The 21,984-nt window shown below is 45.4% G+C and overlaps 1 protein-coding gene and 2 long non-coding RNA genes across 4 annotated transcripts; 1 reads left to right on the top strand and 2 right to left on the bottom strand.

Annotated features, from left to right (window-relative positions):
- Window positions 1-270: 270 nt before the first annotated feature.
- Window positions 271-7,428, bottom strand: LOC146442052 (uncharacterized). The gene is made up of 2 exons (XR_014850132.1): window positions 4,922-7,428; window positions 271-3,826 (listed from the first exon to the last, which is right to left on the bottom strand). It is a non-coding gene; the product is annotated as an uncharacterized LOC146442052 (long non-coding RNA).
- LOC146442051 (uncharacterized) lies at window positions 7,417-9,599 on the top strand. Its single transcript, XM_085052927.1, has 2 exons — window positions 7,417-8,675; window positions 9,225-9,599. The coding sequence occupies exon 1, from the start codon at window positions 7,419-7,421 to the stop codon at window positions 8,382-8,384; it is 966 nt and encodes a 321-aa protein (XP_084909053.1). The 5' UTR covers window positions 7,417-7,418; the 3' UTR covers window positions 8,385-8,675; window positions 9,225-9,599.
- On the bottom strand, window positions 9,587-14,731 carry LOC146442050 (uncharacterized). 2 transcript variants are annotated; one of them, XR_014850131.1, is made up of 3 exons: window positions 14,368-14,731; window positions 10,615-10,914; window positions 9,587-9,983 (listed from the first exon to the last, which is right to left on the bottom strand). It is a non-coding gene; the product is annotated as an uncharacterized LOC146442050 (long non-coding RNA). The 2 variants fall into 2 exon arrangements; XR_014850130.1 differs by lacking the exon at window positions 14,368-14,731 and having other exon boundaries at window positions 10,615-11,079.
- Between the last annotated feature and the right edge of the window lie 7,253 nt (window positions 14,732-21,984).

The following is a 21,984-nucleotide window of genomic DNA, read 5'->3' as shown; positions in this document are numbered from 1 at the left end:
GAAATTGCTTCAAGGGAGTTGTTACTGCCTTTTCCTGCCTCGGCTTAACTACTGCTTCCCTTTGATAGTCTTTCTAAATTCCTGATCTGGGCATACATAAGCAGAATGAAGGATTTGTCCTCCTGTTCCTTAACAGACTTCCATATCCCCTCCTTCAGGGCAGGCTTTGGGCTGGAGTTGCAGTCCCAGGGCTCAAGGTTTATCCCAAGTCTTCTCTGCCCTTCATCCTACTTCATGTGGCTCAAGAAAGAAATACGCTGCAGTCAGGAATTCAAGACAGATTCTGCTGACAAGTTTTCATTAGAAAAAAACTCTTGAAAGGCATCCCTTAATCACTTGGGACCTGTCGGTGGTTCTTGCTTGCTGGACAGAATTGTTCGTACTTTCTGAGAGGACGAGTGCTTGAATAAATTGAACAAAACCGTGCGTGCCTGGAGATGTTAAAATCTAGTGATTTTTGTGTTTGCCCACGAAATATTAATGTCTGCTGGAAAGAAGCTTGCTTGCACAAATGTCTTAAACTGAACACAAAACAATGAGCATACGCAACTGAAGAAAATGTGTTTTAAGTTAAAAAAATAAAGGTAATTGTCACAGTTCTATTGTTCTTTGAATTATTTTTCTCCTTTCCATGCTTCTTCATCTTGCTATATAAACTTCTGAGACTGCAGAATTATTACTCCTCACTTAATTTTGTGTGGAATCTCAGTCTTCATTTCTCAGGATCAGCTGCAAACTTCCTAATAAATGCTGAGCATCTGTATTCCCCAAATTTTCCAGACAGTTTCACAGTTTCCATACAGAAGAGCTTGGGTAGTCTTTCATCTTTGCTCTTTCATGTCCACGTGAGCCACAGAATAACCTTCATCTTGCAGGCTCTTGCGTTGTGTCGGGAAAGGCAGAAGTGTTTGTAGTTTAAGATGGTAAAAACAGTCAGATGTTTTCAGCTCTAACCTCTTGTTTTCCTGTATTTAGGATTTCCTCAAACTTTTGCATCCTTAGGTGGCTTTTCTCTCATGCGTTGTCTCCAAAAGTGAGAGAAAATAATAATTAAAAAAAATAATATGAAATGTATATATTGCTGAAATTTATAATTTGATGTAACATGACTTTATGGACTGCTCATTGTTTGCAAATGGATTAATGTTAATATAGTTGGTATCTAGGGTGCATTTTTTCATCCATATTTTTTAAATCTATATATACTTGTGTGTGAACCACTATGCAGACAAAAACACTGTATCTGAGCTCCAATGTCTGCTTAATCATAAATATCCAGGACCTGAGGTTCTTTGATTCCTTGCAGTTAGTATAGCATAAGCCTCACTAAATGTTCTTCTGTCAAACTACAAAATCTATGAACGAGTTCTCTTTGTATTTTCCTTATCTCTTTGCTTAAAATCAGAAAAAATAATAAAGATAAAAGCTTTGAATCCCTTGATTCAGGGAATTTATTTCCAGCAATGTTAATAAAGCCATAACATACCTGGATTTTCTCTTCCTGTGAGTTTATAATATTATTGACATAGTGAAGTCTATCTTATTATGCAAGTTTTGCATAATAACGGAAGGAACACTTCAAAGAAAAACAGAGAGTTATTTATATTGCACTGCATTTAGGATTTTTGCATTGTATTTGTAAGAAAAAAATGCTGATTCATTGAAACTAAGCAGTGGAATTGTACATTTTGTTAAATTCCCCAATTCAAAAATACCTTGAATGAATGAATTAAAAAACCTTGCTGTGGACATTTTATTTTATTTGAAAATACTTCTCTTTCTTTCCCTTTCTCACTTTCTTCCCCTTTCTCACTTTCTTCCTATTTCTCTTACATTTGCTTTTTTTTCCTCTCTGTTCCTCTCTCTGTATTGCTCTCATTCTTTCTCTTTTTCCCTTTCCAAACAATTATTTTTTTACAATTTTCCTAGATTTTGGGCTCTTAAATACACATGAAATATTTTTTCTTGACCCAGGCTAAGACATCCTTTTATCCTTTATTTTTTTTTTCAGATTTCTACATGCTAGAGAAAATAATGAGAATACTGTTCCTAGTAAATAAATTCAGTTACTCGGTGTTAAAATAAATTTTTCCTGTCCTCTTCCACCTGTGAGAAGGCTATTTATTAATTTATGCTCCTTCATGCCTAGGTTGGGCTTGAGATTTATTTTCAAGGCAACATTAGTGCTAACATCCTAGTCATACAATTACTTCTTTGCGTATCCTAGTGTTGTTTGTTCTCTGGTATTTGCCAGAGCTGTCACACCTTCCCTCTGACCACATTTTGCTGAGCTGACACATCAAGTTCTTGTGATCAGCTCATGACTGAAGACTACTCACCCTCTTTGCTGCCTTGGCATCTTTTTTCTTGACCACAACTGATCATGCTGTACATAATCCCTGTGTAGGCTTGCCTACATATAGGGTTATAGCAGGAAATAATTTCCTGTGAAAGCATTCCAAAAGCTCTTTTTTTTTTTCCAGGAGCATATCACACATCTGGCACACAGATATTATGTAACAAGACCATATTCTAAGTCTTCGTCCTCCTACTGCCTCCAGCCAATTGTAGTCCTAACCCACAGCATTAAACAGTTTTGTTAATTCCAGAGTGTGATCTCCCACATTCTCAAGTGACATTAAATTCTGTTTCTATTATTCCCAGTCTTTAAAGTAATTATATTTTTTTCTCACATAATATTCCAGAAGTCCTGCATTTTTCATAGACAAGGAAAATTGTTTCTCGGACATCTCTGCTGTTATAATGTATTTCTTCTTTTGAAGCAGGATTAATGCTCTATTTTGTGTATATTAGTATTAGGAAGGCCCTGAATGCATTTAATTGACTGCCTTAAGTGCACAGTGTGAACACTGACCTTGTTCATATCTGTTGCTGTGTGAATCCTATGAATTTTCAGTTCAAGGGGGTTCAACAGCCCCAAAGTGTCTGTCCCGTCCTGGCAGGGCGCTGAGCACATGGGGGCTCTTATTCCATCCAGCACAGAGCTGTGGGGCTGAAGCACAGCTGGGGACTGCAGTGTGTGCTGCAGCACCATCTTAAATCAGACCTCATGGAGGGAAGGATGGGATTCCTTCCCAAATGCACATTGCATCCTGGGTGCTTCAACACTTCATTGTGTGTGTTTAAACCTGGCTCTTGGTCTAAGAGTAAAACATTTTACTAAAAACTTGAGCTTACTAAAACTAAGCTTGCTAACATGTAAGTACAGAAGATCTATCTGAACAGGTGCATATGTTGGTTAGATTTTATATTGACCATGATAAAATTAGCACTTTGTTTGTCTTACCTCACAGGTTTCTATGTGTTTCTTAAATACTTGTGACCTGAAACCTATAGCTGGTGTCACTGCTTTGACTAAGGTGGGGAATCTGACATTTTAGTTGTTTGAAATTAAGCAAAAGAACTGCAAAGAAGAAAAACCCATTGTTTTTACTGTTTTCTTTTGGGGTTTTGGCACTCTTTTCAAGGAAATTATTTCTTCTGATTGGCCATTAGAATCCTCTGCAGAGGACAGATGAGGAACTATAAATCTTTAAAATAGGTCAAAATCTCACTAATTATTGCTTTAATTAGTGACAGCCACATAATTTTTTATTCTTTTGTTCAATTTCATAGAAGTCAAACATATCCCAATTTTTATAATTTGAAAGAAGTTTTGCCCTTGATTTTTAATGGACTTCACCCAGTTTGTAGATTACCTGGAAGTGTCCATGGTAAAAAATTTAAAGGTTGTACCTTTAGTTTTTCTGTCATAGCTGCTCTTTTCATTTTCTCCACAAATATTAGTAAACTGAACATAAATTTCCTAAAGAAAGAACAAATAATAAAAAGATCTTAATTAGGTTTGAAAAACAACAGTGTGACAGCAAGAACTTTTACAGGGACGTGTACATCCATTAAAAAATATTTTCTCAGCTGATTGTCTCATGCCCTGGACATAGAACAGCAAATCAAACCATAAATCATTAAATGGTCCAAAAATACTTTCAATAAATCTAATAGATCTAGTTTTTGAGATAACAATGATGTATGGCACAAGTTTTAGGTTTTAAAATGCCTGAAAAGTTATTTTATACAGATTGTGCAAAATGATACAGTGTTTGGATAAAACCCTCTGAAGTCAGAAAGGCTTACATGCACTAGGCATTTCCATATTCCAAGTACTGCAATGATACTTCAAATAATTCTGCAATTCTTTGTTTAAATTGTTAAGAAAAGAATGCTATTGCCTCGCATGCTAACTCCTTTACCAACTGCATTCATTAAGATCAGTTCAAATACTCACTAGTTAATTGCTGTGCACAGAGTATTTTATTTTTTATTTCCTTGTACAGAAAACTTATATAAAATCTGCTAGTGATGGAGTTAAAAAACTTACATTTCATTTTAAGTACTTTTGTACAAGTATTAAGTGTGTATTTTAGTTACTCTTATTTAATGTCCAACCTGTACTAAATCGCTAATAAACAGAATTACTTTAATATGACAAATTAATATGGCAACCTTAGCATGAACAGTACATGAGTTAATTTAATAGTTTCCTGGTACTAATTAAATTGTCCTTAATTTACAATTTCAAATATTTTATACTAGCAACGTATTTAAGATTTGGTATTTCTTCCCTGTTTTCTGATTGTGGGACTTGTCTAGTAAGATTTTCTTACTACTATTTCAGACACACAAATATTTATTATTGAGTAGCGTGATGCCCTTATGGCCACCTTGCTATTAAAGCAGTTCCAGATTAAGCAAAAATTAATTCACGTTAAATCACAAATTACTATCTCTATTATCTCACTCCTGAGTTACTGTGGTAATTTATCAGTATCAGAGGAGCTAAGTAATACAAAAGAAACGAGAGGAATTTTTGCAGAGTGTGAAAATGAGTCTTACGTCATACCTTTGCTGGCTGGCTCATTCACCCTCCCGCCCTCTGGCAGTCACCACTGTGCTCCAGGCCTTGAAGCACCAGACAGGTCACTTCTCCTCTGCTTCCTTCTGGGACTGGGGAAGATCCTGCTGCTGGCACAGCTCTGCAGGGTGGAGGCAGTGGGACAGTGCTTGTTCTGCTGGAGGGCTTGCTTTGCTTATTGCCTGACTTACCTGCACGCTACACCTTTCTTTGCCACCACCTTGAGTACAGGAGGACAAGTGAAACAAAATGAAATTTAATGTGGTATTTAATGTGGTATTTAATCTTTCTCATTCAGAAACTAAATTAAACTTCTAGCTTTTTGAAAAAGACTGCGTCTGTAAACTGGATTATACCTCCACTGTGCCTCTTGCTCTAGTTTGTCCCTGAGCGAAACTGACACCCCAGCTTGCCCCAAAAGCTGCACTAACCAGCTAGTAGCTCATTTCCCTTCATATTTTCATGTCACAGATGATACTCGATAGCTCTGCATTTAAATGAGACAGATAGCCTTGATTCCCCGCCGGGAAGGTATGAAAACATAGCTTCTCACGCTCTACATTGCAAAACATTTCGAATGACTTGCGCTTGACTTTTTAAAGTTGTTTTTTATTCGGCACGTTGCTTCGAAGCGGCTCATACTTGAAGTTTCGCGGATTCCTCGGAGGCGCGGATTGAGCGCTGCGCGGCGTTGGGATTGCGCCGGATTTGCGCTGCGCTGGGCGCCATGCCGTGCGCTGCCACCAGGGGGCGCGGCAGTGCCGGTGGCCGGCGGGGAGGAGGAGGAAGAGGAAGGTGAGGAGGAAGATGAGGGACGAAGAGGAGGAGGAGGTGGCGGATCGTCCCACCGCCCGCCCGGCCCCACCTGAGGCAGCCCCGGCAGCCCTGGGGACAGGCTCTGCTTCCGGGGGTACGGCCGGGAGTCGTTTAAGTAGGGAAAAAGAAAAAAGAGGGTCCTTTTTTAAAAAAAAAGGCGTGCGGGAGGGAGGACATTGCCGTCTTCTTCTAACTCAAGGGGAGGCTGGCAAGCAGCTCTCACCACTCCTCATTGTGGGGAGCCGTGATTGAGGTAGCCTCGGAAATCAGGCAACCCCCAAGAAAAATTGCTGAGAGCGGGGTTTTCATTCCGTTTTCAGGGCCGGAAGGGAAGTGGTGAATATTAAATGCTGGTTACTTTGAGATGCTGCCACCAGAACCTCAACACGCCTGACATCGGAATGGGAAATGCACATCTCTAGACGGCACAGTTCATCACCTGGCTCTTCAGATCTTCATTGCATCCATTTTTTATGTGCTCCATCATCTTCATCACCACTGCTATTACTGCTGTTGTAGTTTAGAAGGCAGCAAGGTTCCCTGTCTCTGGAAGCTTTCCAAAAGGAAGCTCCATCCGTTCGAAAGAAAGTACCATTTCTTTTCAGGCATTAAGAAATATCTTAAAATATACATTGAGGGACTGATGGTGGAAAGTTCACTTACATATTTATGTTTCTTTTACTACAGAACTGTAGAATCTTTGTAACAATTCTTTAGCACGGATTTCCAAGAAAATAAACAAACAAATTCAAATGTGGCAGAGATAATGCCTCAGTGCAAGGGTGGTCAGCTCATGTTTGTAATCCTGCAAACAGGTGAACTGAGTGCTTCAGGTCGCTCAGGACACAAGGCATTTAAAATACTTCTCTGCTCTCTACCTGTGTGAGGGTAAATTTCTGCTGTGCATCATCCTGGTTCGCACATGAGGAGGCAAAGATGGACTTTTGTCTGTTCTCTGCTTGGGTCCCCTGAGATCCTGTGAAGCGCTGGGTCTTACAAAGGACATATAAGCAAGAAGCAGTGATGAATAGAAATTGTGACAATTCTGCCACATAGAAAACATGAAATGTGCATATACATGTATAGGTAGATGTGTACATGTGAAGAGATATTTCAAAACAAGAAATGAGAGCAACTATGTGACGTGGCAGGAGTAGGCAAAAGACTCGACCCCAACTCACTGAGATGAAGGGAAAGAACGGAGAAGCCCATGTGCTTCATCTGTCCGCTGGACAGCGCAAGGATGATTACATGGGGATGAAGAGGCGACAGGCTGGGGAAAGGAGAGGATTTCTCCCCTTTTATCCCTTTGCAGAGAAGGGCGGTCAGTCCAATCTGCAATCCAGTTTTTGGTAAAAAAACACTGATGTGAGGCTGTCTGCTGAGTGCAATAAGAAAGAGGACAAAGCTCTACGACCTTCAGGCAGATAGTGTTGTTATCATTATAGTTCTTGTGGTTATTGCTGTTACTTAGCTGTTTTGCCTTATTTAGCGTTTGAGAGCATTCCCTGCCCTGGCTGGCTGTGGCTGCTGTTTGATGGATGGAGAGCAGAATTAGGCCGCGGCAGATGGCTGTGGACGGAGTCGGGATGGGAGCGGGACGGCCCCCGCAGGACTTGCTTCTAACCCGGCTGTTTCAGAGGGGGGTGGGAGGGACTCGACGGGAAGGATGCGCGGGGGGAACCCGCTCGGGGACTCCACCGGGGCAGCGGCTGTGCACTGCGCATCGGCGGAGGCTCAGGCCAAGCCGCTGTCCTGCAGTTCCCGCACCCCTGCCTTGATCGCCGCTCATTCCCGTCGGGATGCTGGGTTTTCTTCAGCCGGGGACAGTCCCGTTCAGAGGGTCACGCGTTGCCACCGGGACGCGCCTGCCGCGGGACAAGCGGTCTGGAGGCTCCCGGCGGGAGCGCGGTGCCATCGCCAGCACCAGGGACAGCGCCGGCAGCGGCTCTGCCGCTCCTTTGTTCCGCCGCCGGCGAGGCCTCGCGGAACAAAGGCTTCCGCCGCCGGCGGCGCGGGGACCCCGGCCTCTCCCCTCCCCGCCCCCGCACCCTCCCCGCACCCACCGGCGGGGCCCCGCCAGGGCCGCCGCCTCCACCGGAGCCTCCTCTCCAGTGTGCCGGCCGCGCACGCACCTGCCCCGGCGCACGTCGCACCGCCACCGCCGCCCCGCCACCCTCCCCCGCGCGTAAGCTGCCCCGCACACGCTAGCCCGCCGCCGCGCCCCGCTCCGCGCTCGCCAGCTCCGCCCGGCCCCGCGCACAAAGTCCGCACGCCGCTCCGCCGCCTGCCCGCCGCTCCTCTGCCCGCCGGCACCGCTCTGCGCCGCTCTCCCCACACCGTGCCCGTGCACTGCTCCCCCTCCCCGCCTCTCCCTCGCAACCTCCGCACACTCCTCTTCTTCGCACATCCAAGCTACGTCTCTGCACATGGCTCTGCTGCAGTGCCCCTCTGCACCTCCGGCACCCCCCGCCCTGTGCGCCGGCTCTGCACATGGCTCTGCACATGGCTCTGCCGGCCCGCGGCACAGACCCTGCTCCGCTGCCCCCCGCGCACCGCGCCGCTGCCCCGGGGCCCGCATTCCTCGGCTTTCAGAAGATCCCGGCAAAAGGAGGAGCCGAGCGGGCACTCCTAGCTACCGGCTGCGCGATGCTCAAAGAATAATCCTCGCGATTATAATATTAGAAAATGTATTTATTTCCCATTAACCGACTTTACATGGTTCAGACCAAGAAAACGAGAGGTCGAGTCACCACTACCTTGAAAAACCACCACGGCTACCGCACCACTCCAGTAGCCCCCCACGGCCCCGTTACCTGCTGCTGACAGCTGCCCCCGCGGGCGCCCGTCCCGTGGCAGCGGCATCTCCTTTCCACCGGGCTGAGCCAATCAGTCCACCAGTCCTAGTTAGTCTCGGTGTCCTTAGGTGAGTACAGGTTGTCGAGCTCTTTATTGCTTTGTCTCTCCTTTTCATTCTTTCTTTCTTTCTTTCTTCCTTCCTTTTTTTTTTTTTTTTTTTTTTTTAAGCTAATTGCAATTATTTTTATTATTAACGTTATTGTTATGGTATGTTCTAGCGAAATCTTTCATGCTGCTTTGAGGATCCGCTCTTGGCATTCACCGCGTGCCTTAATTGTATGACATTAAATCAAGGTCCGCTGTGAACACGGAGAGTCAGAGCCTTAGAGCGCTCTCTCTCTCTCTCTCTCTCTCTGGAAGCAGAACAGCAACTGATCCCCGAAAAAATACCCGGTAATTTCCCTCCGCCCTAGTCCCATCCTGGCCCGGGCTTCATATAACTCATGTTTGAGTTTTCTTACTTTCCAGTCTGTTTGCAATGCTTAGGAAGCTGTTAAATATGTATTTAATCGATTTAAAAAAAAAAAAAAAGGAGAGAAACCGAGCGTGTGCCTATTGCACACTTTCAGACGGCTGCTTTAATTTCACCAGCGTCTTCGCGTGATTTTAAACACAGGAGCTGACTCTCCCCGACTTGATGTCTGTCATTTGGCATCCCTGGCTGAGAGGAATGACCGTGTCTTTCCGGCTGTCTCGGTCCGCCTGGTTCTGCGTCTCCCCTGGAGCACGGGCGGGGGGAGCCCGCACCTCTAGAGCATCCCCGCTCCCCTCTGCCGGGGGAAAGGCGGGGGGAGGGAAAGGGGATCTTTCGGCGATGAAAAATGAAAGGGCAGGACGTGTCATCTTTCTTTGTAAAGCAGAAAAAAAAATTTAACTCACTCGCACCTGCCCCTTTCCCGGGAGGGTCTGGGCAGCCCATCTGGCCTGCCTACACTGAACTGGCGAGTGAGGAAATGAAGGGTGAAGTCATTACAATAATTAAAAAAAGAAATAGCCTAGGCTTTTATTATTATTATTATTATTATCATTATTACGCTTTTTGCCGTCTTGCACCGCTCAGGACCATTCTTTTCGGCGCCGAGGGCGCGCCGGGAAGGAGCGGAGCGGCCGGGCACCTTGCATCACCCTGCGAGCTAGACCACGGCCGGACCCCAGCAACGGGGCAGCTGACCTCGACTGCTTCCTCGGCGCCATGGCCCGGGAGAGAGAGAGGAGGCGAAGCGGGATATGCTGCGGCTGCACGCGGCGGCGGCCGGAATCCGGCGGCGAGCTGGGCTTCTCAGAGAGTTTTCCCGTAGCTTGCCGGGGCACCCGGGGGCAAAGTGGGCAGGCGGCTCCGGCCCCCCTCGGCACCGCAGCTCCTGCGTGCGGCCGCCTGGAAAACAGACAAAGCAAGAACGTTAGAAATGCAGGCGGGGAGGAAAGGAAAGGCAGGCGGGGAGGGAAGGGCGCCGAGAGCCCGCACGCCGCGCGGTTGCCAATGACAAAAGGGAGAGAGGGGGGAGTCAGAGCAGGAGAAGGGCGGGGAGGGAAAGGGGAAGGGGAGGAAGCGAAGGGAAGGGGGGCCACACGGACTGACGCGGAGCTGGGGCCGGCCAGACCCGAGCCTGTGGGGCTGCTTGGTCCGCGGCCGAGGACGGACAAGGCGGAACGCCCATCACCGCAGGGCCGGGGCGAGGGGGCATTTGGGTCCCTGCAGCGCGGTGGGAACGTCCAGCCGCGGGGAAGGGCTGAGAACAACCTCCCTGCCCACCGCTGCAAAAATCCCCTGAGAGCAAGCACAGGGGGGAGCTTTAAAAAAAAAAAAAAAAAAAAAGAAAGAAAAAAAAATTAAGGGACGGGAGGGGGGGTGGGGAACAGCAGTTCCCCCTTCTTTTTCGTCTTGACGACCGTACTAGAGCAAAGAATCATACGGAGAAATCCAAGCATCCAAATAAAAATGAGAAATAGGAACCCACTCCAAATACCAAAAAAGACAATCATAATCAAAAAGGAAATGGTCAAACCTGCAGAGGGCTGGCGGCTCCTCCACCCAGTCGGAGCTGCAGAGCGCAGGAGCGGAGAGCCCCGCTAGCTGCTTTCGGGGGATAGGAAGCGGTCCGGTCTCTCCCCCTCGCTTGCTGCTCCAGAATTAGGGATTAATGCCTCTCCAGCCAAACAAATAAGGCATCTGCCTTCAGTACAAGAGGATTACACGGGGTTGCTGACGTCACCAGCCAGGCAGATGTTGGCTCCCAAAGTCCTGATCATCTCCCGTGTCCTTGAAACCCGGCACAATCCCAGACCCGCTCCGCCCGACCGGGTCCCTGCAAGGTCGAGGGGGACCTGGTCGGAGGGGACCCCGCCGAGCCGCTCTCTCCCAAAACGTCCTCACGCATCATCGGGAGAGAAAGGTGTGAAAAGCCGAGCCGGGCAGAAAGTTCAACCCTCCCCCTTCCCTCCGGGTCCTCTCCCCCCACCCCCGCCCTCCCCCCCCCAACCTCAATGTCACATGAATCTGTACAGTCATAGCGAGGAAGAGGAGCCTGATCCCCGGCTCACCCAGAGGCAACCCTCCCCGCACGGCATCCGACCCCCCCTCACTGCGGCACCGCCGCGCCCCCGGCCCCGCGCCGCCCCAGCCTGCCGCCCGCAGCACCCCGGAGCCGGGCCCCGGGCAGGGAGCGCGGCGGAGCCGGGCCAGGCCGCTCCGTGCCCCGCGGGCTTTGTTCCCGCTGTGCCCGTCTCGGCGGGGCAGCGGAGGGCTCGGGCCGGAGCGGCTCGCTGGCCATGCGGGGACAGGCAGCTCCCCGGCCCCGGAGCTGCGCGGCGTCTCTGCGGCAGGCAGGCCCCAGCGGGCGGGCAGCGACCGGGCAGAGCCCAGCCGGGCCGGGCCTAGGTCGGCCACGCAGGGAGCGCTGAGGTGGCTCAAGGCCTCCTCTCCCTCTGCGGTGCCCGTGGCAGGCGCTGAAGTAGGGGTTTCCTGGCTAAAGGACTTGGAGGTTGCGTTTCTGCAATTCTTGGGTGGAGGCAGAGCGGCTTGGCGTTCCCGCAGCTCAGCCCAGAGTTTGCTGGAGCTGTAGGGTGGGTTGGAAGTGCCGCAAAGTGCATCTGAAAGGGGAATCCAATTAGAAGCGCGATCAAAATAAAAAAAGAAATTTGCCTGAGAACCACGTCTGTTGCTTTTGCCGTGGCATAAAGTCCATGACTCATCATCACTAGTCCTTTTGCATCAAACAATGGTTTCAATCATTTCGGTACTGCAGAAAGGCAAACTAGATGATGTGACATAACGGAGCTAGATGAAGAAGAAGGGATCGCCAGTATTTGGCTCCTCTTGGCTTGATGATGTTGTTGTTGTTCAAAGGAGCTGTTTTATAGATCTGTTCCATATTATCCTTGTCTGTCAAAGTGGCATTTAATTTTTCCAATTGTGGAACTTGGTCACTGATAAAATCAATTTAATTTACACCACTGTCATTCAGCCGATCCGAGCAGTAGATTTATTTTTGGCTCGGAGTTGAAGGGGAAAAAGCAACCGTATGCAGAATGGAGAGATCCTTTTACTTCTTTTGCAAACAGTAAGAAGAGGAAACACTGGCGCGGCATTTTAACAGAGCTTGCCCTCCTGCAGGAGAATTATACGTGTAATTTCTCAAGTGTTTTGCCTAGAATCTTGAGCAGCCACACGAAAGGGATAACAAGAAAGACAGAACAGCTCGGGCCCCAGGCGTTCCGTGAGGGCCGGCAGCCCCTCTCAAACCCTTTCCCCGGGGTGACACCAGCCGGCTCCGTGCTCTCCCGGTCCCTGTCCATGGTCCTGACCCGCCGGCGGCAGCGGGCGCTGCTCCCGTGGTCATGCGGATGGCCCTGCACTCCCCTCCGCGCCCGCGCGGCCCGCCGCCGCCGCGGGGCCGGGGAGCCTGCGACCCCTCAGCGACAGTTCCATCAACACCTCTGCTTTGTTGTTATTATTATTAATACTAATTTTTTTTTTTTTTTTTTTTTAAATTCAGCACCTTGGAAGGAGGCGGTAGTGGTAGATGGGATTTACCTTTCTTGGGGTCTATTTGTTAGCTCTCCTGTTTCAAAGAGCTTTTAACCACTGACGCCTGGGCAAACCCACATTCTAATGTAAAGTGGTTAATATCGGAAAACAGTCTTTAAACCTCGGATTTTCATTTGTTTCCCTAAACGGATCAAGGTGCAACTTCAGACTGTGGTTTTTGATAACTGGTACCTACTTATGGGCTGACCTGAAAAGAACTGACAACATTGCTAACTATTTTTTTTTTTTTTTTGCATTAGAAGTTGCAGCAGGAATAACTTGCACACAATGGTTAAATATCCATTAAAATCTCACTTTGCATATATATATGGCCTCTATCTGGTCCTAAAAGAAAGATCTTGGTACGTGGCTACATGCATGCGCACAGAGATACACTCTCTCTCACGTACACATACATGTATATATACATAAAGTTTAAATAATTTAGTGGAAAAGTCAGGAGTCCCGTTGACAAGTCTTTTCTCAGATACACACACACACACACACACACACACACACACACACACACACACACACACACAGTTGGCTAACGCTGTTCCTTAGCATCTAAAAGCAAGGACAGGTCTCGTTATATTATGTCTTCAGTCCCCTCCTTTCTCTCCTAACCTACTCCCTCGAGTTGAATAACAGGGGGAGAGAGCAGCTGAAATAGTCCCTACGCTGCAAAAGGCTCTGAATGCAGCAGCTTTAGAAATTGTGCACTAGCCCTGCAAAGAGAAATGTGTGGGCTCTCTCGAATGTGATGTGCTACCGGCTGGGGAAAAGGCAGAGCTGAAGCCATTCACACTTCGTAGCTGGGAGATTTCTTTCAAAAGAGCCCTGAAGTATTTAGGATTTGGGGGGAAACCCTTGTACCGGAAGAAAATGGCCTAAACACAATAGGACTCGCCATTTTCTTCTTCCAAAGCACAAAGCAGCTCCGCGGCTTCAGCACCACACAAAGAAAGCCCGGACCCTCTGAATTCTCTTACATTTTCCCCCACGATTTCAAAAGCTTTCCCCTCTATCCGATCCGCTTTCCCAGGAGTGCTCTCACAGAAATAAAGAAAGAAAGAAGGAAAGGGAGGGGGAGAAAAGCGACTAGGCTAGGCGAGAGAAAGACAGTTTTGGTCTTAGTTTATTTTAAGCGAATCCTGCCAGGGAAAAGTACCACCATCACATGTACACTTGAGAAGTGTGTGCGTTTGAGGGGGGGGGAGGTTGGAATCCCGAAAAACCAAACAGCTGGAAAGCTGTTTTGACGACCGCATTCCTTCGAGCTGGGCGGACTCAAGTTGCACTACAGAGACCCAAGCAGACCACGCTGCCTGGGGATGTGTATGTACACACACAGCCGCGCACATTCCCAGGCCAAAAAAAAAAAAAAAAAAAAAAAAAATTCAAACCGTCTAAGCCCACAAAGTGATGTGGAAAACAGCCCTCTGTCCCTCGCACTGCCGGCATCGGGCATTCCTCCGAGCCCGCGGAGCCCCGCACCCCCGGCTGCTGCCCTGCTGCCGCGCCGCGCTCTGCTCTGCAGCCCCTCTCCCTCTCCCGCTTTTATTTTCTTATTTTAGTAAATCGGCAGAAGACCGAAAAAGAGGGGATGACATATTAAAAAAATTAAAAAATAAAGTAGAAAACAAAGAATCAAAACAAACCGAAGCAACCCCAGCCTAAAAACCAGCCTGTCACTGTCGCCCTGAAATGCAGCAAGAGACTTTGTACTTACAGGCAGCGCTAAAGTGAGTAATCCTCATCGCAGCGTGGTTGGGTTTGTTAGGGTTTTCTTTCCCTCTTTTTTATTGGTATAGCTGTTTCTAAGTACTTGTTTGTTCCCATTGTCCATGGCTCGAGGTGGATTCAAGCAAAACCGGCCCGTTAGCAGGAATAAAAATAGAAGTGATTTCATTGTGTAAATGCAGCAAAGACACAAGAAGCTGGGTTTCTCCTAATACTTTCTGCTTGGGAACCAGCAGCTCTCAGCTCAGGAAAGCAGGACTCTGTGTGAGTCTCCCCCTCCTCTCTCTCTTCCTCTCTCTCTCTCTCTCACACACATACACGAACACGAATACGCGCACACACACACACATACACACACACACACATACACACTTACTTTCCTTCTTCTTCTTGCTTTTTTTTTCTTTTCTTTTTTTTTTTTTTTTCAAAAGAGGGCAGGCCATTCCCTGAATCCCAATGAGTTAAGTCAGTCACTTTCCTTCACATGCATCACAGCCTCCTTAGAGCTGCAGGCACAAAAGAGCATTTAGCTGCCTCCAATTTGTGTAGAAGGCCTGGCCTTATTATTTTTTATATATATATTTAAATAATGTATTTTACTCAGTATAAAAATACCACGTCCTCAACTTTGACGACTGAACCACTAATTGTAACCTTTTAAATAAAATCTTGAACTTGTATTCATACTTAGATGGTCTGCAGGGGCTTCACAAGAAATTGATGCACAGTGTTTCTCAGCTGTACAGACCCTCACCCTTCTTTCTGCAAAGGTCAGAGCTATACAATCCACAATTACTTTCCAATGAAGTCTTATATCAACAAAATATCTTGAAAGGATTACAGGCCTTTAAAAATAAAGCTTTAATCTTAAATATACATGGTGGCATATTCCATTTCAATCAAATATGAGGGATTGCTTCAAAAAGCGACCACACACACAAATGTGTGATTTCAAGCAGGGTTACTTTTTCCAGGTTGACAGAGAAAAACATAAGCAAGGTTGTACTCACTCCACATTTCATTGCCTATTTTATTTTTATTCTTTCTTCTAGTGAATGCAAGAACATCCATTCATGTATGTGTGTGTGTGTATACATGTAAAAACACATATTTGTGTATGGCAGAGTGTGGCTCGCCTGGCCATGTCAGAAAGCCGCAGGGCTGGCAGAAGCCTGTCATGAGGCAAATGAAGCGCCAAAGAGACCCAGCGGTGGCCCTTGCCTCTGCGGAGCCACAGCGAGGAGAAAGGCTGGTCTGCGCTGGGGGCCAGTGGGCACTGCCCGGCCCAGGGCTGCCCCCATCACCCCACTCCACGGCCAGAGTGCCCTGGGGGACACCAGGGAGCTGCGGGCTGGCCAGGGCCACCCCGACATCTCTGTCACCTCAGGAGTTCTTGGCACTTTCTTTGCATGCTTGTCATCCCCTAATTCCAGCTGCACTTGCTCAAATGGGTGGTAATCCGACTCTAGAGGAGATTACGGAACCAGAGATAGCTGCATTTAGGATTACCAAAAGGAAATGAAGGAATCTAATCCACTCCCACCCCTTGCGTTGCTGGGTTTCAATAAGACCTTATACCACCTTTTAGGATTTTAAACAAATGAATTTGCTTGAAGAAGGGGACAGAAAGAGACCCAGTGATGGAGAGTATGTTTGCCCATTAAATGAACTGAATAGGAGAGGATAAGGTGAATTGCAAAAGCAGCTAGGGCCAATCTGCTTTTTACTTCATCCCAATATGGGCCCCAGGCTTGTAGGTTCCTCAGTGCTCTCCTCAGGACCAGGGCAGGTTTAGGAAGGCCACGCTGGAGATCAATGTATAAACTGCAAAATCAACCTAGCACTGATTTGAACTGCAATATGGCACCCCCTGCACTCCCCCCACCACATCACACACTTCAAAAGCCAAAACCCGACAGTATAGTGTGAAGCTGTAAGTACATTTCTTCCAGTCAATAAGAATTCCAGTCAATCAGTAAACCATAGAACGTCCCTACCTTCAGAGGATTTTTGCTGCTCTATTTTGGTTGCATAAAGCCAAGAAGAAAATATCTAGTGTTTAATACAGTGATAAAAGTCCTCTTGGTTTTCCCTAGTTTTGCTTTCAACAAAAGAAACAGCATATACTTTTGCTTCCAAAGATATGGGAAGTCTGCAATAAGAGAACTGAGTTAACCTAATACTGAGACCCGGTCATCCCTCTTTGGAAAGATACAAGAAGAGTAACACAGAATTAAAAAACAAACAACCAAACAAACAAACAAACATAAAATTAAAAATACCAAAAATTTAACAAACACCACAGCAACAGAAAACCTGTGAAATTTATAGATGTTTTCTTTTTGTAATTTCAGTTATGCCCTTCCCTTTTCCCAGACGATTTTTATATTTAAAGTGCTAGACTGCCTACAACAAGCCTCTCAAAATAATACTTAATATGAATATGCTTAATTGTACTCAGCTCCTTCATATACTTATTATCCTTGGTGTGTTATCAGGGTAGTCTGAAATGCTCTTTGGTTGGAAGAAAACAAGCCTTAGTGTGAGGGGGGAAAATGGCTAGTCATCCCTGAGTAAGATTTTGTTTTGTAGAGTGCTTGTCATGGTCCTTTGCAATCCTGGAAGCAACGTGAATCAAAAGCCTCGGAAGAAGACTTACGTCGACAGAAGCTCCGTATATAGCAGGCGCTAATTATTAAAGCTCATTCCCTTATTTAGGACTCCATTTTCCTTAGCAAGCCCATCATCCTGACACAACGCAGCTCAGGATGTTTGTTCAAAGCTTATGAAAATGTAACCCAACTCATTGCTAGAAGTTGTTGCTAATTAGTTGATAATAAACTTCTCCGTCCAGGACACAAAAGTCTTTCAGAAGTGCAAGGTGTTCTTTGTGATGCCCTCACAAGGGGAATTAGCATATCAATTCGGCAGGGGAACAATACAGCAAGGCGCTTGCCTTCCCTCCCTCTTCTCCTCCCCCCACTTCCCCCCTTCCTCAGGCTGATGCGGTGGGCATGAAAGTGAAAGGCCGGGGTGCCCTGCTCCGCACCGCCCCGGGCTGAGCCCGCCGCGCTCAGCGCACTTGTGGCCGCGTCCCGCTCGGGGCATCAGCCGGACCACCAGGCAGCCCAGCCCTCCGCACCGCTGCCTTTACGACCCCTCCTCTGTGGCGCTGACAAATGGAGATAGCTGGGGGTTTGCGAGCCCCCGCCCTGCCTCCCCCTCCCCTCGCCACCGATGAAAGGGTTTCAGCCTGAGAGCCTTTTGCAAATGGATGTTTTACAACGCCTTGGCCCCCGCCAAGGTAATTCTGCTACCCAATATCCTTAATAAAGACTGTGCTCCCCCTTCAGTTGTTAAAGGTTTCTCTGACAGACTGGTCTTTTCTTCCTCACCTCCAAAGAGTGGATTTCTAGACCTCCCTAAGCAGGTGTAAACGCCAAAAGAAAGCAATGGTCCTGATAAAAATGTTCAGTCAGTTATAGATTCAAATGACTGAGGGAGAAGAAATCCCATTCTTAGCTGTTTAGCAGAAATTTGTCCTATTGATTGCAACTTTCTTCTGCTCTTGGTGGTTTTTTTGTTTGTTTGTGGGTTTGTTTAACGCCGAACAAATTTACAAGAAGACACAAAACCTTCAAATGCAAGGCACAACCCAACACCCTAACCTAGCCACTTGGTGACATGTGTAAGTGGATACCTCAGAAGAATGGAGATCCATGTATAACAGGACAGAGAAAGCAATTAAACAAAACTCTGTGATCCTGAGGCCTCTGATCCCTCTAACCATGCTCCTACCCAAAGGCTCAACAGATACAAGAGTTATTTATCCACATGGTTAGAGTGCAAATAAATGCCTAGGTTGAAATGAGAAATGTGGTTTCGACCCTACAGGTAAATCAAAGCAAATCTATGGAATGGCATGTGCCCTCCTTGGTGGTTGCAGATGAACTCTTTGTTTGGAGTGTGGGGAAAGGGCCAGCCTTCGAGGAGATAAAAGCTATGCTTGCCTAATCAGGGCAGAAACAAACCAAGAGACTTCAATCTTCTGCTTTTATTTAATTTTGTTTTTTTGAAAGAAGGCAGCACTCTCCAGTTGGCTCCCACTCAAAAAGAGACTGCTTCAATACAGTTATTTTTAGGAATAATGTGATCTGTAGTGTGCATTAAAGCATAGTAATATGCTAAGAAATAAAAGAAAAGAACCCTCACTTTTCCCCTTAAATCATTAGGGAAGCAGTACCCCAGGAAAAACGTGTTGTGTAATTGAAAAGAAAGAAATGTATTTATTAAGAGAAAATATTTGCTTTCTTAGGTTTGTATAGAAAGTCTTGAGCGATGAGAATTAAAGGCCAAATCCTAGGAGTTTTCGTGAAATTCAGTTTAGGGAAAAAAACCTGTTAAGGATGGTTGTTTCCCAAAATGCAAAACATCAGGGAGGAATCTGAAGAGAGCTTTACTTTCTGTGCAAAATCTCCATTGTTGCTTGGCAAACAATGGGAGCTCTGGGCGACTGGAAGGCTGTGAGAATGAATAGGGAATCCGCAGGATGTGTGCGGGTCAGTGCTTGGGGTCTCTGTCCTAAAGCCCCTTTCTCAGGTTGCCACAATAAAGTAGCACAAGGTTTAGTCTTTCCTGGGTCACTGGCCATCTTCTATTATTCAACACTTCACAACAAAAAACACTTATTAATCAGCGCTGACCAGAGGCCCCTTTTGAAACAAGAGAAGGGGAGAAAGAGAGGGGGGGAGAGAGAGAGAAAAGAAGATTGAGAAACCCTGAACAGACCCTCCCAATACAAGAGCAACCATAGGCAGTTTCTCAACTGGCCAAAGAGATTTTTTTTTCTTTTTGCCACAACAAAGTTTCCAATCAGGTCAGAGAGGACTGGACTTTCCTCCCCTACCCCCACCCCTGTTTTCCCTCACACTCTCTTTCCTTCTTGCTCTGAAGATGATGGAGACTTTGTTTTGCAAGTAAGGATGGCTTTAGGTCAAATTGCCAAGGTCTGATCTTAGAGGTGTATCCTTGCTATACTGGAAGATAAGGCTGTTTCTCATCTGGCCCTCAACTCTGGAGATGGCGTCAGAGAGAAGAGGTTTGCTTGTGGGGTGCTGCTCTTGTGCTTTAAGAGCTGATGGATGAGGTGTCAGGGCAGAAGTTGTGTGAGAACTTGGTTAAAAATGGTATGAGAGAGAGTCAAATGTGCCATTTATTGACTCTGCTGAGGGCAATCATGGGCTTGCTGTTGTTGGTCCTGATTTTCTAGCAATATACATAGCACAGGGCTAAACGGTGAGCTTTGGAGGGAAAAGGAACTAATAGATTTAAGAGAAAAACTTTGTATTCCTCTGTGCAAAAAAGGATTCAAAGGCAACAGCGAAAAGGGATCTTAAAGGACCTAATATGTGATAATTTAATTTGCAGGGGGAGGTGTTTGATTGTTTCTTTCTTCTTCTTTGTTACATTCTGATAATTTCTTTTGTGTGTTTAATTATTCTTAAATAAGTTGGTATCTCTATGTAACGAAATATGCACAGATTGTCACAAAGCCCACATTACGATGTTTATGCCTCTTACTCCCCTGAAAATGATCCAAACAACTTTTACAGAGAAGTTTTGTTTGTTGACTGGAACTATTTTTTAACTGGAGAGCACAACTGAAAAATTGAAGTAGTTCAGACTTTGTTAACTGTACAGGTACAGATATACCTAAGAGAACAAAGCCATTTGTACTGTATTTTTTTTTCTTTAGTTTAGCAAATGCACAGAGACAGCAAATATTGAATCCCATGTGAATTACCTGAGAAAATGAAATTGTTCTCTCAAGAAAAAATTAGTCCACAAGAAAGGTAAAAACTTCCCTTTTTTTTTTTTCCCTGACTAAATAATGTGTGTGCATTGTGTCGCTGGGGGGGTGCGTGCTTTTTTGTTCATCTGAAGTTGATGTGCACATTTTAGCTAGAGTATATCGTGAAATATTTTAAACCTAAGGAGAAGCCGCTCCTTAAGCCTTCTGAATATCATACTTCATAGTGTGTAAGCTGCAGCTAGTGCACCATATAACTCCTCACTGAAGGGTTTTGTTAGTGGAAACTGGAAATAAAGTATTATTTGGAGGGCAGCCTCTGGTGCTTTACCACAGTTTGCATTGCAAACATCAGGCAGTTCACAATTTGTTTGCAGGAAATGTATTTTACTTAAGTAGAGTATTCTCTCTTTTCCCCTCAAATATTGTGTTACTCAGATTTTGCAGAGCTTGATGTTCCAGCAATGGAGTAATCAAGTGTTACCTAAATTATTTAAAGCCTGGGATTAAAGGCCTTAGCTCTGAGTGCTGACAGGCTTTCAAATGTAGCCTGGGAAAAGTTTTGTATCCTTTCCTGTGTGTGTACACTTTGAAAATAATTTGGAAAAGTACAGTGAATTATTCTCAAAATGTATGCACAGAGAGAATGAATAATTCTTTTACAAGTTGCTCTCCAAAGGAATGAGTGACTATTAAAAATACAGCAGCAATATATACACAATAATATTGTGGCACCTGCAATGTTATTTTTAACAGATCTGTTTCTTTCATGGAGGTTGTTTAAAGGAGCTCATTTATTTTAGAACTTTGATTTGGTCTGAAACACAGAGAATGCACTAATTCAACATATATGACCATTTAAAATGTTAAATTCCTGTATGTTTTGAGGCCTTACCTTTCATTTCTTACTCTTTAGGGTTCTCAGTGGTTTGAATCTTCTGTGCCCTGAAAATTAATGATGTTTATGCATGATTACCTTAAAATGTTGTATAAAATACATAGAAATGCATTTTTAAACAGCTAAATTTTATTTCCACTTGTATTTGGATGTGGTGAGCTGTGTCTATATTTATTTGTGTTCTTCTTCATCATAGCTTTGTTTTGTGAATGGAGGGATTGTTGGTGTTATACAGTTCTAGACAATTTATTTATTCTTTTAGATAATATAATTTTTGCTATACAGTAATGTAAAAACAGATGCATAGATCTGCTACATTCTGAGCTTTCATTGCATCACTGTGATATACTTTAGATGATATTCTTTATAACTAATATGGTTCATAGAAATGAGATTTTTCTAGTTTGTCAAAAAAATAGCAATGAGAGTTACATTTTTGCAAAGGTTTCATCATTAGTAGGTTGTTCTGTGCCTTCAGAAGAAATATATATTAGAAATGTTACTATATAATGTCAGCTTCTCTTTCCATTCTTACTAATGGCTGATTGTGTGAATAAGTCCCATTTAAATCAGTGAGACTATTCAAGGGCTGAGATCCTACTCTACATGACAAAGGGAGTGACAAAATTTGGCCCACAGAATTGAATGGGACTGTTGGAAGAATGAGATAGTGCTCAGAGTGAGGAAGGATACTCAAATCTATCTGTAGTATAAAGCACCATCTTTACACAGTGCTTCAAAAACACTGACATTTCTGCACATATTAGTTTGTAGCTTCAGCCAAGAGAGGCAAACATAAGCCGCTGGGGATAAGTAAGGCATGTGAGGTTGGCAAGGATGGAAAGAGGAGAGGATGGATTGCAGCAAAAATGTGGGTTAAGGTGATGAAGATCAGAAGG

The sequence above is a fragment of the Lichenostomus cassidix genome, chromosome 2, assembly GCF_008360975.1.
Source record: "Lichenostomus cassidix isolate B80296 chromosome 2, HeHo_3.0, whole genome shotgun sequence".
Classification (NCBI taxonomy): Eukaryota; Metazoa; Chordata; class Aves; order Passeriformes; family Meliphagidae; genus Lichenostomus; species Lichenostomus cassidix.
This window is presented reverse-complemented; position numbering and strand designations above follow the sequence as displayed.

Excerpts from the sequence above, each read along its gene's own strand:
- LOC146442051 (XM_085052927.1), top strand. The coding sequence starts at position 7,419 with ATGCGCGGGGGGAACCCGCTCGGGGACTCCACCGGGGCAGCGGCTGTG.